Source organism: Denticeps clupeoides, chromosome 2 (assembly GCF_900700375.1).
Source record: "Denticeps clupeoides chromosome 2, fDenClu1.1, whole genome shotgun sequence".
NCBI lineage: Eukaryota > Metazoa > Chordata > Actinopteri > Clupeiformes > Denticipitidae > Denticeps > Denticeps clupeoides.
The window spans coordinates 9,267,383-9,283,000 of record NC_041708.1 but is presented as its reverse complement, the minus strand read 5'-3'; the positions used below and the strand labels follow the sequence as shown (position 1 = coordinate 9,283,000).

At 41.8% G+C, this 15,618-nt stretch overlaps 2 protein-coding genes across 2 annotated transcripts; one reads left to right on the top strand and one right to left on the bottom strand.

The window, feature by feature from the left end:
- The first annotated feature begins 1,955 nt into the window (after positions 1-1,955).
- Positions 1,956-11,659, top strand: dnajb12b (DnaJ heat shock protein family (Hsp40) member B12b). The gene is made up of 9 exons (XM_028970557.1): positions 1,956-2,169; positions 2,455-2,608; positions 3,112-3,257; positions 3,343-3,516; positions 5,341-5,417; positions 6,131-6,240; positions 9,348-9,520; positions 10,500-10,642; positions 10,732-11,659. The coding sequence occupies exons 1-8, from the start codon at positions 2,037-2,039 to the stop codon at positions 10,619-10,621; spliced, it is 1,089 nt and encodes a 362-aa protein (XP_028826390.1). The 5' UTR covers positions 1,956-2,036; the 3' UTR covers positions 10,622-10,642; positions 10,732-11,659.
- A 744-nt stretch (positions 11,660-12,403) lies between these two features.
- ddit4 (DNA-damage-inducible transcript 4) lies at positions 12,404-13,941 on the bottom strand. The gene is made up of 3 exons (XM_028969970.1): positions 13,771-13,941; positions 13,269-13,499; positions 12,404-13,172 (listed from the first exon to the last, which is right to left on the bottom strand). The coding sequence occupies exons 2-3, from the start codon at positions 13,447-13,449 to the stop codon at positions 12,682-12,684; spliced, it is 672 nt and encodes a 223-aa protein (XP_028825803.1). The 5' UTR covers positions 13,450-13,499; positions 13,771-13,941; the 3' UTR covers positions 12,404-12,681.
- Between the last annotated feature and the right edge of the window lie 1,677 nt (positions 13,942-15,618).

The following is a 15,618-nucleotide window of genomic DNA, read 5'->3' as shown; positions in this document are numbered from 1 at the left end:
CCAGATGCCATTTGCGATGTAAAATAAAAAATAAATAAGTAAAATAAAATTAGTAAAGTAAAGTAAAAATAAATTGGTGGATCAGGATTTGAACCAGCAACCTTCTGATTATGGGGCCTCTTCCTTAACCGCTAGGCCACCACTGCCCCACTACTTACTTACATCACAGCACTGCACAACACTTTTTATTTTAAAAAAGTATCAGACTGTGTGGATCTCATTGAATACCAGAATTTAATCCAACATTTAGCTGGAAGGTCTAATAATATGAAAGTAATGTGTGTTTTACTTTGTGACCCTGAAGAATCTGCCTCTGCTTATAATTCATACACATTTATCAAAACACAACGAGCCGCAATGAAACAACATATACATATACATATCTAATCTTTATGGGTTTTTTGTTGAGGGGGTGGGACTGGGTGACATCAGTGATACTTTGATATCTGGGGCAGAAACTCCTTCATATGGCCAGAAAGAGCACACCTATCAAAATGTGTTTCACGATTGGCCCAAAATTGCTCAACAGTGCTGGGCCACCACCCCCGGCAAAAAGAACTTCGAATATCCACGTAGCTGCATTTTCATTTTGTCTTCAGAGCAAATATGTGTCCAGTATGAAGTCAAACAAATCTGTAAATATAGAAAGATAAAATTCTATTTCTAAACACACACACGCATATTATAAGGAAGCGGACTTATAACCGAAGGGTTGCAGGTTCAAATCCCGAGGAAGGTACCATCCCCTGGACTGCTCCCTGGGTGCCTTTCATGGCTGCTCTCTGCTAAGGGTGATGGGTTAAATGCAGAGGATAAAGTTTTTGTGTACAGCACGTTCTGAAGCACTTTGACTTCACTTCATGTTTCATGATACCTGAACGAAGACTGATATCTCAGTCAAATCATGTGCTTTGCAAATCAAAGGTCCAGAAAGCAGACAACTCTCCTAACTTTAGCAACTTTCTTGTCCAGCTGCCACACTGATGTTGACACCTGTCTGACAAATTCAGAGGGTGACCTCAGGATGCCACAGCCCTGGCATTGGTGCAAGAATCATGACCATTGCCCGGAGGCAGTATTTCCATCTTATCTAAACTCACACAAAAGTGGTAAACCTTGATGAACATTCCCATTTCAACCCCAGTTGAGCTTTTTACCCCATTCTACCTCACTATAACCTCATTGTGCTTTGAGTGTCATTTCAGCAATCCAAAACTCATGAATTTTAAACCGAGTCTAGTTCCTTACGTCGCATTAAAAAATAAATTTTTTATGGGGTTCGTGGGTTCATTTCGCAATTTGTTCTGTATGTATGTGTTCTTTCAATTCAGAACAACAGCCCCATCTAGTGGAATTACTGTGTGGTAGCGGCCACCTGCTCAAACACACCGTGGTCTGGGTTTTTTTTTCAGAGATCTGAAAACTGATAACTGATAATTCTAAAAAAAATCTATTCTATCTTATTTTAATGCGTCCATAAATGCTCGGGTCTATTTACTAACATGGATGACTGAATAATCATGGCAATTGCAGTATTGAGCTCATACCCTCTACTTTAAAGTCAAGTGATTGTCACATGTGATACACAGCAGCACAGCACACGGCGCACACAGTGAAATTTGTCCTCTGGATTTATCCCATCACCCTGAGTGAGCAGTGGGCAGCCATGTGTGGGGACGGTGCTTTGCTCAGTGGCACCTCAGTGGCACCTTGGCGGATCGGGATTCGAACCGGCAACCTTCTGATTACGGGGCCGCTTCCTTAACCGCTAGGCCACCACTGCCCCCACTACTTGTCAGGCACCATATATTTATTGCTCATTATTTTCAACATTGCACATATACACAGTCAGGTATTACTGTATCGATACATAAAAACAAGAAACAGAAAAACAGAATCTGAAATAAATTGGTAAGAGGCCGAAGGCGGGACTAGGCGCATGCAACGTCATCAACGCGCGCCGCGCCTCGCATCCGTGTTTACCGTCGCCGCGTCTGCCGCGCGCCGCTCGTCCGACTCCGTCCCCCGCCTCCGCGATGGAAGTAAACCGGGACGAGGCGGAGCGCTGCGTTCGCATCGCGGAGGCCGCGCTCGGCCTCGGCCAGCCGGACAAGGCGCGCCGCTTCCTGCAGAAGGCGCAGAGGCTGTTCCCGTCCGAGGAGGCGGCAGGTGACGTCTGGCTTTAATCCGGCGCGCGGTCGCGGCCCTGCGGCTCGTCTCCTCGCGTCGTATCCTAATCACTTGCGTTACTTTGAATCCAAAAATTGTAACACAATAATTAAAGATTTGTTTAAAAAATACAAAGTTCAAAGTGCAAAACCAGGGGGTTACTTCATAACCTTTCATTGCCGAACGTGAATAACATATGTTTATAATGAATTGACACCAGCTCTATTCTTACATTCTTTGCATTTAGATTGTGTTCTGCCTTTGATTATTTTTTTCATTTTTTAGCTTTATTAAAACACATTGAGCAGACTTGGTGCAACACCTCCAATCACAGCGCAGCGCCAAAGGCCAGCAATGGGACCGAGCAGCAGCAGAGGACGTCCGAGGGTGCAGACACGGACAAATCTTACACGACCGATCAGCTCCAGGCCGTCCAGAGGTGCAGCAACCTCAAAATCAACACTACAGTTGTTGTACTCTTCCTAAGATCTGATGTCTTCATCCACTGGTTTGAAGCATATGCTTCCCACCATGGACGTGTATACAAAATAAGTATTGTGATGAACAGACCTGTGGTACAAAAAGACAATCGCAAGTCTGAAATGTGTGTCTATTCAGCGATTGGTCGACTTTGAGCATGTTTGATCCAGCCTCATACAAAATGCCGTCGCATTTTCCTTTGCTGCAGTGGGCCACTTCTGAAATTAATTTTTAAATGTGAGGATTATGGAAGGAATATGGCCTGTTTTTTTTTGGTTGTTTTTTGTTCTCTCACCTGACCCATAACTGGTTTTTGTTTACCATGCTTAAAGGCAATCTTTCTTATATTTATGCATTTTTTTAGATGCCTTCTAGTGCAGCAATGTAAAAGAATATACATGTTCCATATCTTATATGTGTGTCATATATGTTATGGACTAATAATTTTGCTTTTTTTTGCAGAATAAAACAGTGTAAAAATTACTACGAGATTCTTGGTCTCAAGAAGGACGCCTCAGAAGATGACCTGAAAAAAGCCTACAGGAAACTGGCCCTGAAATTTCATCCAGATAAGAACCATGCTCCAGGTGCCACAGAGGCTTTCAAAGGTGCATCTCTCTTCTCTGGAAGATAGTCTTGTGTTTCCTGTTATTTTTCAGTTTGTTGACAGGGGACATTTTTGACACACTACAGCCATTGGGAATGCGTACGCGGTCCTCAGCAACGGCAAAAAGAAGCGTCAGTATGACCTGGCTGGGGAAGAAGGAGCCAGGTCCTCTCATCATGGGCCGGCTCAAGCGGAGTTCGAAGCAGACATCTCCCCTGAGGATCTCTTCAACATGTTTTTTGGAGGGGGCTTCCCATCAGGTGTGTGTATCTGAGCTTCATTTCACTTTCAGTCTGGACTTACATGCCTGGACTTTGATCTACACAACAAGCCTTTAGTTGTGAATTCCTGCTTTGCACAGTGTTCTTTCTTTAGTTGTGTTCTTGATTGGTTTTCCATATTTGCATTCCAGCTGTGTCTGCATTTATGGGGTTTTACTTTACCCGCAGACGCTACTTTTCTGTCATATTGCATTCTATTGTTGGTTTCGGCTTTTTCAGCTATTCTTGTGTTGCACTGATTTATATTGTGTCACAATCAATCTACCGCATGTCTAAATAGGGCCAGTAAGATATCAACCTGTCCAAAAAAGAATAATCTCTAGCCGGTCTGGGACAAAATTTTAATTCTAGCTGCAAGTGATGATGACGGGCCCTCGCACTTACGGTGCAATACCTCGTGGATGGAATAATTTGGGTTGATGGAGCAAGGGATTGATTTTATTAAATGCAGTCATCGTTTGAAACTGTCCGCAGCCGTCTGATCCCATTGCTCCTGTGAGAGACAGGCACCACTGCTTCTCTCCAGCACATTTAGAGGGAGAGCTCCGTCCCCCTCTTAGCCTGGAGTGGTTTTACGACACCCCTCAGGCACCCTACTCTCTGTCACTGAGCAACCTGACTTTTATATATGTCTTATTGGTCTCCTAATATTTCAAGTCTTTTTCCAAAATTCAGTCTTGGTGCAGAATTACAGCCACTTTGTGCCAGTCCCAGTCCCACAATGAGATTTCCACAGGATGTGCCATTTCAGTGTCTGTAGATTTAAATGTTAATGTGGAGGACAGCGGCCTATAGTAGTGAGCGGGCATTTGTGGAAATCAACACCATTCACCAACCACAATCTTTGCTGCAGACAGGAAGTCGTTTTTGGCGTTTTCCAGAATTCAATAAATGAACCCACTGTTTCTTCTGAGTCTCACATAGCAGTACTAAAAAAAACACATATATGCTAATTTTTACATCCGATCACCAAGCAACTGCAATGCTCTGCACGTTTGGAAGCCATGACAGTCAAGGGAGTTAATTTTTTTAGGGGATGGGTGGGAAATTCTCTGGGTGGAAAAATCACGAGAACCCCTCCCCTAGCGGGTAAGGAAATGGACCCGTAATTAGAATGTTGCTGGTTCAAATCCCCGAACTGCCAAGGTGCCCCAGAGGTGCCACTGAGCAAAGCGCCGTCACCACACACTGCTCCCTGGGTGCCTGTCATGGCTGCCCACTGCTTACCAAGGGTGATGGTTAAATGCAGAGGACACATTTCATTGTGTACACCGTGTGCAATGACAATCACTTTGCTTTCACTTCACTTTTTCCAACAATTCACTTCACAATTCCAGATCCACTGTCTGAGCTCTCGCTCTTTGAATGACGAAGCAGAATGACCAAAGCACCTTTACTCCCATCATCATTTCGTGCCACTGCAGGACCATAGACAGGCTGGGGGAACTCATATTAATGTTAAATAGTCTCACTAAATGAATTTTTTTTTTTTATAATGGCAGACCTTTAAGGCCTCTGCAACACCATCCAAGATAGAAAAAAAACCCTTTGGGAATTTGATTCATTCAAATGTTGTTATGGTGACCTAGTGTTATAGTTCATAACGAGTGGACTTAGTTTTCCACTCTTTTAAATCTGTTTGTCCATATTTTTCCGTATTAATATTGCATCTATTGTACAGCCTATCTATACAAACGAATTTCCCCTCATCTATCAGTATGTAGTATATGTGATCAAAGTGTCAGTCTGTTCCAGCACCCCGGCCCACATCTAGACAAGTTATATCCAGATTTCTCCTTTCAGGCAATGTGCACATGTACAGCAATGGGCACATGCGTTACCCCCACCAGAGGGCCGAGAGAAGAGAGCAGCGGAGAGATGTAAGCCTTTATATGGGACTTTTTTTCCGTATTATTTTAGTTCTTCATTTAATAAGATTAAACTCTACCTCATTCTTAAACAAGGTTGGTATTACTGTGATTTAGCGTGTTAATGCAAAATACACACTGTGGCTCTGTGCCAGCACGTTAAATATTGAACTGTCCAGTTTATCTGACCTGTTGGTGACTGTCTGTGTAAGCTGAAAATTGTTTGCATGGTTGTTCATTTAGACTAATATTTACCCTTAAATTTCATCATGAGACATGGTGCTGTGCCTCAATTTGTACTGTAGGGGGCGACACTGTTGTCTATTCCACAAAATGTATCACTTTTACATTGACATTATTTATTAGACGCCCTTATCAGATCGACTTCAATCAGTAGTTACAGGGATAGTACCACTTTGCTCAGGGACACAATGGTAAAATGGTTTGAACCTGTGACTTTGTGGTCCTCTGGTTCATAGGAGAGTGTCTAACAACTAGGCTATTACCACCCACTATCACCTATTCATTGTTGCAAATTAGAAAATAGGTAATTATTTTGGAATATTAATTTGTAATAATATATTCATGTGTGTGAATATATTCTCATTTAATTTTGTATTTATTAGTTTTTTTTTTTTTTTCCCCTCTCCTCTCACTAACACTGTTGTTGTGGACGTTTGTATGTGCGCCAGGCTCTTTCTCAGCTCTCACCATCTCTTTGGCAGGGGAGCCTGGCCCTCTTTGTCCAGCTCATGCCTGTCCTCATCCTGGTCATTGTGTCAGTGCTGAGTCAACTGATGGTGTCGAACCCCCCGTACAGCCTCAGCTTCAGGCAGTGAGTGCAGAACAGCTGATGAAATCATTGGCCAACACCTAATCTATGAAAACGTTTTTGTTCATGAATATTCAGACACTAAAAACTGTCTTTGATTAAAGATGCTGTGGAACAGCTGCATTTCTAGATGACAAAAAAACTAAGAATCTGTATGCACGTTATATTTTACAGTTCAGTGAATTGTGTACTCATATTTTCTTTTTATGATCATGAAAAGTAATTTTAGAATACATCTTCTGATATTTTAAAAAGAAAACTGCTTTGCACCAATTTTTTTTGTGGGTGTGGCGGTTTAGTCCTTTTGCTTAATCCTGTGCGATTGTGGATGCTGGAGCCCAACCCAGTATGTTGGCACACATTTTGCCCAAGTTAGAGTTGCTCGTGTGGTGGGAGGACATGGATTCGAACCTATGACCTTGGAGGTGTGAGGCCTTATAGCTAGCTGCCTCCATCGCATGTCTCATGTGGATTTTATTTATTGGTATTTTTTCGTTTTGAGTCTGATTTGCCAGTTGTAGGGTATTATCTTGATATTTTATTTTACTTTACTTATCAGACACTTTTATCCAAAGCGACTTACAAGAGGAAGACACCAGCAATTCTCGTTTGGTTTCTATAGGTTTTGACTTACAAAACTAAGAGCCCTGATAAGGCCTTACTTGTCAGGAAAAGAACATGCTAGGGAATTGTTAAGGGCTAGACTATTTTTTTTATGCAGTGTGTGTGCATGTGCGTGTTAAGTGTTAGATTCGTCTGAAATACTTTTTAAACAAGTGGGTTTTCAACTGCTTCGTAAAGGTGGTAGTAGTCTCGGCTAGGCTAGTCGAGTCGTGAAGAGGGAATTTTCAGTCTCATTTCATTTGCTGATCTGAGAGGGCGTGCAGGAGCGTAGCTAGCTAGTAGTGTGTTGATATAAGAGGGTGCACTTCCATTTACAGCCCTGTAGGAAGCATCAAGGATTTGAACTCGATGCGAGCGGCTACCGGGAGCCAGTGGAGAGAGGTGAGAAGAGGCGTGACATGGGTGTGTTGCGGCTGATTGAAGATGAGACGGGCTGCCACATTTTGGACCATCTGGAGTGGTTTTATGGTGACTGCAGAGGCTCCAGCCAGGAGAGAGTTACAATAGTCGAGTTTCGAGATGACCATTGCCTGGACGAGGAGCTGCGTACCCTGTTGTGAAAGAAAAGGCCTAATCTTGTGAATGTTGTAGAGAGTGAACCTGCAGATCGCAGCAACGTGATGGTTCAGACTCAGTTTGTTGTCAATCCAAACTCCAAGGCTTTTTGCAGAGGCATGTTTTGCATATTCATGTTATTTTTAATATTCTTGTTACTCCTTTTGAGTCTTAATTTGCCAACTGTAGTGTATTAGCTTGACATTTTGTAGTATATTCATGTTTTTTATGCTGACACATTTGTTAAACATATTTTTGAACAAGTACCCTTCATCCCCTCGAGTACAGTAGCAGAGATACATATTTAAAATAGCGTTTATGTCTATAGTCATAATTGCCATAATTCAAATCACGTGTGCAAAAGACATGAGCAGTAAGAATATAGCAGCTGTCTGTCACAAGACGGCAGATTGCACATGCTGCACGTTGTTCCCGGATCCTTCTTGATTGAGCTGTAATGATAAGTCTTCCCAATAAGCCCAGGGCAACATTGAGCAACAGGCCCTGGGTACAGTTCACCAGCAGCTCTTTTTTTTTTTTTTTTTTTTTTTTTTTCCCTTTTCAGCCAAATTGAACCCTAGATAATCCACAAAAATTGTATGATTAGCAGAAGGACTGGATTATATGAGAGGAAATTACACAAGTGGTTGCCTTACAAGCAAAAAAAGGAGAAAGAGGTTGTAATAGAGTTTAGAAAAGCTTTAACAAGAGTCTGTTCAAAAGTGGCTAAAACTGGTTCTGATGGAGATGAGTCGGCAAAGTGATTAATTTCTGTGAATTTTGTAGAGAAATCGCCTGCGGGTAGGCTGAGCTGTGTTGCATGCAATGTGGGTTACGGATGTGATACAGCTCTGGTTGGCTCAGACGCAGTAGATGCAGTCATGGCCTTTTCAGCTACTCTTCCTCTCAATATTTTAGGCACCCATATAGACCATTATATTTGAAGCAGTAAAGCTATTTAAAACAGTAGTAAAATTGAGAGAGTATTGATTTTCTTAACCATTTATTGTGAAAATACAATAAACTGATATTTTTTTAGCTGCACACATTTAATTCATGGAGGTCATGAAAGTCTCTAGACTATTTATATTTGATATTATAATATAAATAGATTATTCTGAAACCTTATATAGACACACAGCAGTGTATATGGTCCAGTATTGATGTAACAATAGTAATTTGCCACTTTTTGTATACTTGATGGAGTAATTATAATAATAATAAGGCTGTGTTGAAGATTACACCATCACGCAGCACCATTAAGAGCGGGGTCAACCACACTTCAACACTCTTGCGTCAAGTTTTTCTTTTCTTCATTTTGCTGCATCGACACTATAGCACTATCTTTCTGAGAAGTGCTCTTGAGCATGTGACACTTTTCTTTGCTTGGATGCTTATCTATAACTCCTTAACCTTGCACCTAATTACATAAGACAAAATCAAAGGGTTCAATTCCAGAAAATAAAATTATAATTTATATCATACATAAATTAAGTCATTAATACAGAGATATGGTGGAGTCTGGAAAAGAAATTAAATGAACTGGGTATTGATACAACATACTGTGCACAGTTTCATGTGGTGAAAGTGTAGGGCGAGAAGAAGCATCACCATCAGCCCACTCGTGGGCTACTGCTACTGCAGTTGCATGCGAAATGAGAGAAGCACAATTGTAGATAAAAGTTTCCAGACCCTTTCCCTGTATTTTAACACTTTCCTTGTAGATATTTTATATATATTTTTAGTGTTTTTTTTTACCTGTGTAAACATGAACTTCATCTTAAATTTCATTAATACTGGTCAAAATGTTTAAAAGTAATTTTTAAAATTCTGATTTAAATATATGAGTGTGTTTTGGACATGATTTGTTCTTATTTGACACCTGATTGAATAAGTCCCTTTCACCCGCTGTATTTTTTTCATTGAAACAGATCCTCAGGTCACACCCACAAAAGGCTGACTGAGACCCTGAGGGTCCCCTACTATGTGACAGAGAAATTCATGAAGGAGTACAGTGGAGTCAGTTTGAAGACCGTGGAGAGGAATGTGGAGGACGATTACATCTCCAACCTCAGAAACAACTGTTGGAAGGAGAAACAGCAGAGTGCGTCTCTCTCATGACTGTACCTGGTGGGGTTTTGGCATCCTGTGATTTAATTGGTTGGTCGGTTTTTATCCCTAGTGTGTAGACTGGCTCAGATAAGAAACCCTTTTGCTGTATAAGCACAATGAGACAGACAATGCACAATAAAATAAGTAAAAAAATAAAAGTTAATCAAAATAACAACAGGAGTATGTTGCAATACATATAATTTATATAAACACACATGAACATATGTACACACAATGTGGATGAAATATGTACAGTTGCAGAATTGTGTGTTTACCCTTGTAACAGGAGTTAGGTTAGATGTTCTGTCCAATTATGAGCTTTTCAGTTCAGAATTATGGTGATAATAATTATGTTTTTTACTTACTGCAATTCCAAATATATGAAAACATATGTTAAAGATCATCAATGCAAAAATTGAATTACAATGTAGTTGCTGTATAAGTATCAGACAGAATGGTGTAGGATGTCAGGTGGGTGTGACATTTTGATGACATTTTGAATCAGTTGATGTTCATGGAGGCGTTTGCGCTTCCATTTCCTGTTTTCTAAGTCTCTACTGTCTGGGTATACAAATATTTTTGTGTGTGTGTGTGTGTGTGTGTGTGTGTGTGTGTGTGTATGTCTGCGTGCATGCAAATATGCGATGCAAGAGCCAGTACGGCAAATATAATGGCACATGCTGATGCCCCTAAAGGTACAGTTCACCAAAGAGCAGTGAACGCAGCGCTTTAAAACATCTGTCTTTTAACATTTGAGTCTGTTATTAGGACGACAGCACTAGTACAGTTTTGATCAATATAGAATAATGTTTCTGCCAGATTAAACAGACTTGAGGACCAGTACTCATAATGCTGCCTTTTGCAAAATGCATTAACAGAAACTCCATATTGGCCTCCAATGAGCAACTTCAAATACATGAAAACAACATTTTAAGAAGGTGTATGTTGTATAAAGATTTTTTCTTTTCCAGAGGAGGGTTTGCTGTATCGAGCTCGCTATTTTGGGGACAGCGAACTGTACCAGCGGGCCCACCGGATGGGGACGCCTAGCTGCACAAGGCTGTCAGAGGTCCAGGCATCACTACACGGATAATCGCTCCACCAGTAGGAAACGGTGATTACGATCCACCATCACATTACTTTCACATTGTATGTCGAGCTAACGTCCTTGTGCTAACGTTTTCACAACGTTTTACACAACAGGAGATGTCTGCTCACGGAGCCGAAGACTAAAATGTCTGCCAAAAACAACAAAAAAAAAGTGGGATTTTCTTCATTCTGCAGCCAAGGGAGGACATGTTAGGGTCTGGCTGGAATCAGTCGTTTTGACTGTGGGCTCTGTGTTGGACAGATGAGCTCCTTGTTTCACTGCTGAGACTGAAGAAGAAGAAAAAAGATGGACGCTGCTTTTCGAACTGGTGCTATGCACAGTGCTACGCACTAAGCACGGGGCTCTTTTGCTGGTGTAAAGTCGAAGACATCCTTAGGATTTGCATAAATGGGTAGAGATAAAATAAACCAAGAAAGAAAAATGATCTTTAATGATGTTTTCACATGTGTGATTTATCGTCCAGAGGAAGTAGCATTATCAGCTCTGTTCATAAAAACATCATTAAAGTTCTTGTTCGGTGTGTGACAGACATAATATCATAAAAAGCGTAGCTAGTTTCTCTTCTTCCACATGCAAATAACTTTATTTTATCTTTTTATGTAAATCCTGAGGCCACCTTTTACCTCACACTAGTGAACAAACCCCAGGATTAGCGTGTAGCGGTGCGCTTAGGGCCAGTTCAGAAGCCTACTTCCCTGTATCTATTATTTTGCGATGCAGAATTCATATACATTAGAAAATAATTTTGTACATAATTGATTATATTATTTATTTATTTAAATGGATTTTATTTGAAGATACCCATTGTGTACGTCTTGAACTGGCTTTTTGGCACAGGAAATTCTGTGACTGATGAACATCGGATTTTAGTGTTTAATGTACCAGACATTTTTAGAGAGAATGGGGACCAATGAGGTCAATTTAGTGTGAACATTTATTTAAGCACGATGGCTTAACTGTATTACACAATGTTTTTTTTATTCATCAAGAGGCATATAATAAAAAAATCCTACGTGCCAAGGATGTGGTTTTTTTGTCATGTTAAATGATGATGTCACCCTAGGGTTTTTATGAAATTGAGACAGCCAAAGCCATGACTGGCAGCACGTTCACAGAGCTGAAATGCTGCCCCCCCCCATCCGCTTCCTCCCTCGCTCTGGGTTGAAGCAGACAGACAGTTAGTTTCCTGGGCCTTGAGTCATTAGACTGAGGATCAGCTGATTAAGAAAATACTTGAATTCATGCCCAGAATTTAGCCAAAGAAGAATCTGGTAACCACCGGAATCAATTTCATATAGTACCTCAAAACCCCCAACTTCACAGAAGGTTTAGTCTAATGAGCCAGAATCACAGGCAACATTTCTCAGAAAAATAATTTATTTTCTGCAGTTTCTTATGTGAAGTAAAAAAAAAAAAAAAAAAAAAAAAAAAAAGTACAGTATAACAGTATTTGAATATCAAATAAATTATAATGCACATGGATGTATGCAAAACAGCCATACAAAAACCATACAGTCAGACTTAACACCAGAATGTAAATGTTTGAACCGTGTTGTCTTTTACAGTCAACTTACCAAGCATTTTAGAAACTATTTTAAAAATTGGTTCGAAATACAAGTTTTGCAACAGTTTGCGGAGCCGCCACAAAAAAAAAAAAAAAAAAAAAAAAAAAAAACGTACACATAGCTGCCGTGATCTGGTTTCCGCAAGAAACTGAGGTAAACAAAAGAACAAACAAGAATACACATTCTTTAGGCATAATGGTTTCTTTTTTTTTTTTGGAAAAGTGCAATAAACAATATAATATCCCTATAAGTCAGTATTCCTTCTTTTCAGTATGTTCTGTACCTCGGGAATGTACAATTAAAAGCACATTAATGGCCTGCAGAGGTTATGATCAGAGTTTTGTTGATCGGCTGATCAGTATCTGGGAAGACCTCGGATTTCCGTCATGTTGGACTTGGGACATGATGACCTTCTGCCAGTCCCGGTGAGTGGTGAGGTGTGGCCTACATTCATGTAATGTTCTTCAAATGTCGTTTTTAACATTCTTCAATCAGCAGCTCCTCAGAGCTGTACAGTTTCTTCTTGATGACCCTGAAGCCAGTGCTCAGACGGAGTGCGTGCCTCACGATCGGAGCTGCCGGGGACCTGGTGCTGAAAAGACCCTGGATTTTTGGCCAAAGACCTCTGGAGTCCAGTCTGAGGACCAGAGTCAGTTGGAAGGTGGGCACGAGGTGAGGGTCCACAGCGATCTGCCCCATGCTTTGGCACTCATCGCTCTGCTCGATGCAGAGGTCGATGAGTGCCCCTCTCAGGCCGCACGGCTCACTGGCAGCCAGGTGGAGCAGCTCCTGGCCGATGTGGTCCAGGAGCTTCTCAGGAATAAGCAGCTTGGAGCAGCGCAGTGTGCAGTCTTTAGCTTCAGTCAGGCTCAGGGCTATTAGGTCCACCACTTCCTTTCGCAAAGTTTCTTCCATGGGGTCGTAAAACATGTCACCATCAGGTGCAAAATTGGGCAGAATGAAAGATCCTAGAGGATTGAAAAAAGAAACCTGCCCTTTAGAACATGCATGCGCGAAAAACCTACATTTTATATTAAACATGCTACATTTCAAGATATACAGACCTGTGTCGGAAAGGTCGGAGTCTGAGTCCATGCTGCTGTTGGTGCTGTGTGCGCCACCGAAGTCGCTCAGCCTCTGCATCAGTTTAGTCCAGGACAGGCGCTTGGAGGTCCCGTCCGAGGTCGGGGAGGGGGGCAGGCTTCCGTCGTCAGACGAGAGGCTGGAACTCAGCTGCTCGGGCATGATTCCTCACAGTAGAATTGCGCGTAGAACAAGAGAATTGAACAAAAACCCTGTGGGGGGGTCGGGGGGGGGGGGAAATCGCAGATTAATCCACCGCAGTGCGCGCAGTTCACACAAAGGCAATACGTCATCTATAATCGTGCAAAATTATGCAGCAAACAGTCACCATAATCGCGACAGCAAGGTGAACGTATTACACTTCCGAACTATTGTAGTCAAATAGGTCATTAAGACGGATCTAAGTGACGAACCTCTGTAACTATGCACCACACGCGAGAAACGAGTTGTATTTAATATTTTCCGCGAGAAAACAGTACTTACAGAAAGTGCAGGGCGTTAAAATTTCGTCCCGTCTAAAGCCTCCGCCGCGAAGCTGCAGCCCAATTCGTCAGCTTTGGCGAACAAAGGAGCAGAAGTGCGTTCATTCCGCGCGGCGGCGGTAGCGGGGGCGCCGTCCTAAGCGCTGGACTCCGGGCACTGAACGCCGCAGCGTCTCGCACAAAGCATTTAAATACGGGGCCGCCGCGGGCCACGCCCACTTGCAACTCCTCGACCAATCGCGGCGCGCGGCACGTGCGCAGCGCCCTGTCCTGCCCGGTAACGCGGATGAAAAGCTGCAGGGAGAGAGCGAGAGAGAAAGAGAGAGGGAGAGAGCGATGGTGGGGGCGCCTGTCTATTGTTCGCGAACAGGAAAACACCTCATTGTCTCTTGTAGACAAGTTTCGGCACATCACCAACTAGTCTGTGCCGTAGTCTGGGATTTCGACGAATCTATCATTTTTATTGTATTAATAATCTTTTGAAATATCTTGAGATGATGTCATTTCACGATGGGTGTTTTTCGTTTGTTTTGCAGGGCGCAAGTAATGCAACGCGAGACGTTTTCTCCTGTTTTTCAAATGTCCCTTATTTTCTCCCTGAAAAACAATCTGACATATGCCGCGTGCATATGCGTCTCATGGGAGTTTTTTAAACATTACATTTATTGCGAGTTCCAGCCTTTCTTTATCGGTAGACTTTTGTAACTTTGCAGAGAGCAGGGGGTGGGTTGCCGTCAAACAAAAGCTGCAACCAAGGGGTACAGTCAGTACCGGAAGGATGTAAATAAAGAATCCAAAATGAAAAGGAAGACAGAAAATAGCATAAATACGAAAGCTGCACATTCTAATCCCAAACGTGAATGTAAAATAATCATATAATTAGAATTCATTAGTTCCACAAGTGGGACATTTGCATAGTCAGCAAGAGGACAGTTAGATTTATAAATAAATACAAATTTGTGCACAAACCGCGCTACAAAATATATATTTAAAGTATATTGACAATTTCTATTGTCAAGGAAGATAAGTGTGTACATATATATGCAAAAGGATTTTTTTTAGAAAAGGTACAAAGACAAATACATTAGGAAATATGTGGATAATAAAAGTAGATTTTTTTCTGACATGCATTATTTCCGCGAAGCATTGCATTTTGCATCATTTTACAGTTTATTTTGCGCGTGTACGTTCTTCATTCGAAAACAAAACTTTCATTTCATGAAGACTGCCAGATCGAACAGATGTGCCGTGGTCCAGAACACGTGAAACGGAACAAGCTGTTCCCATTGGGCGGCGAGGAAACAAAACGCACGTGCAGAATCCGCAGTCCTATACAGTGCATACCTACAGTGGCGCTGACGTCATACGTTACCATCACACAAAAAAACATTTACCTTGATATAAAGAAACCCTTCTTGCCATGTTATTGTTTATTTAAATATATTTTTAATCATATTTTGTATGTCAAGTAGCGATATAGTTTTGATAATTGACGCTATAGAAACTGTAAAAAGAACACTTTGTCCTGTGGGGCTTTAGGACCCGGGGGGAATGTCCTAAGCGGCGTGACCACGCCCCCTCGTGGAGTAGCGACAAGACAATAAACGCGATGGACGCCGCAGAACAGTACATTCTGTCCATTCGTCCAGCCTCCCGTGTCCCCCCTTCGACTGAAAAACACTTCTCGTGACCTCATGAATTTGGACGGAGCGCCTGTTCTAAACAACTCGTAAACACGTCTTGCCCATGGAACAGGTTCAACTTTTCTAGGAATTTTGGGGGAAAAGTGGTCCCGTATTGAAATGACATGTGAGCGGCTTCTGTCCAAGAACATTTCGTGGAAACTATG

What these genes read in the sequence shown, in the direction of transcription:
- dnajb12b (XM_028970557.1), top strand. Translation starts at nt 2,037, where the DNA reads ATGGAAGTAAACCGGGACGAGGCGGAGCGCTGCGTTCGCATCGCGGAG. An exon ending in CCCGTCCGAGGAGGCGGCAG is followed by an intron (nt 2,170 to 2,454) that starts GTGACGTCTGGC and finishes TTCATTTTTTAG; the next exon opens with CTTTATTAAAACACATTGAG. An exon ending in TGGAGGGGGCTTCCCATCAG is followed by an intron (nt 3,517 to 5,340) that starts GTGTGTGTATCT and finishes TTCTCCTTTCAG; the next exon opens with GCAATGTGCACATGTACAGC.
- ddit4 (XM_028969970.1), bottom strand. Translation starts at nt 13,449, where the DNA reads ATGCCCGAGCAGCTGAGTTCCAGCCTCTCGTCTGACGACGGAAGCCTG. An exon ending in CTCCGACCTTTCCGACACAG is followed by an intron (nt 13,173 to 13,268) that starts GTCTGTATATCT and finishes TCAATCCTCTAG; the next exon opens with GATCTTTCATTCTGCCCAAT.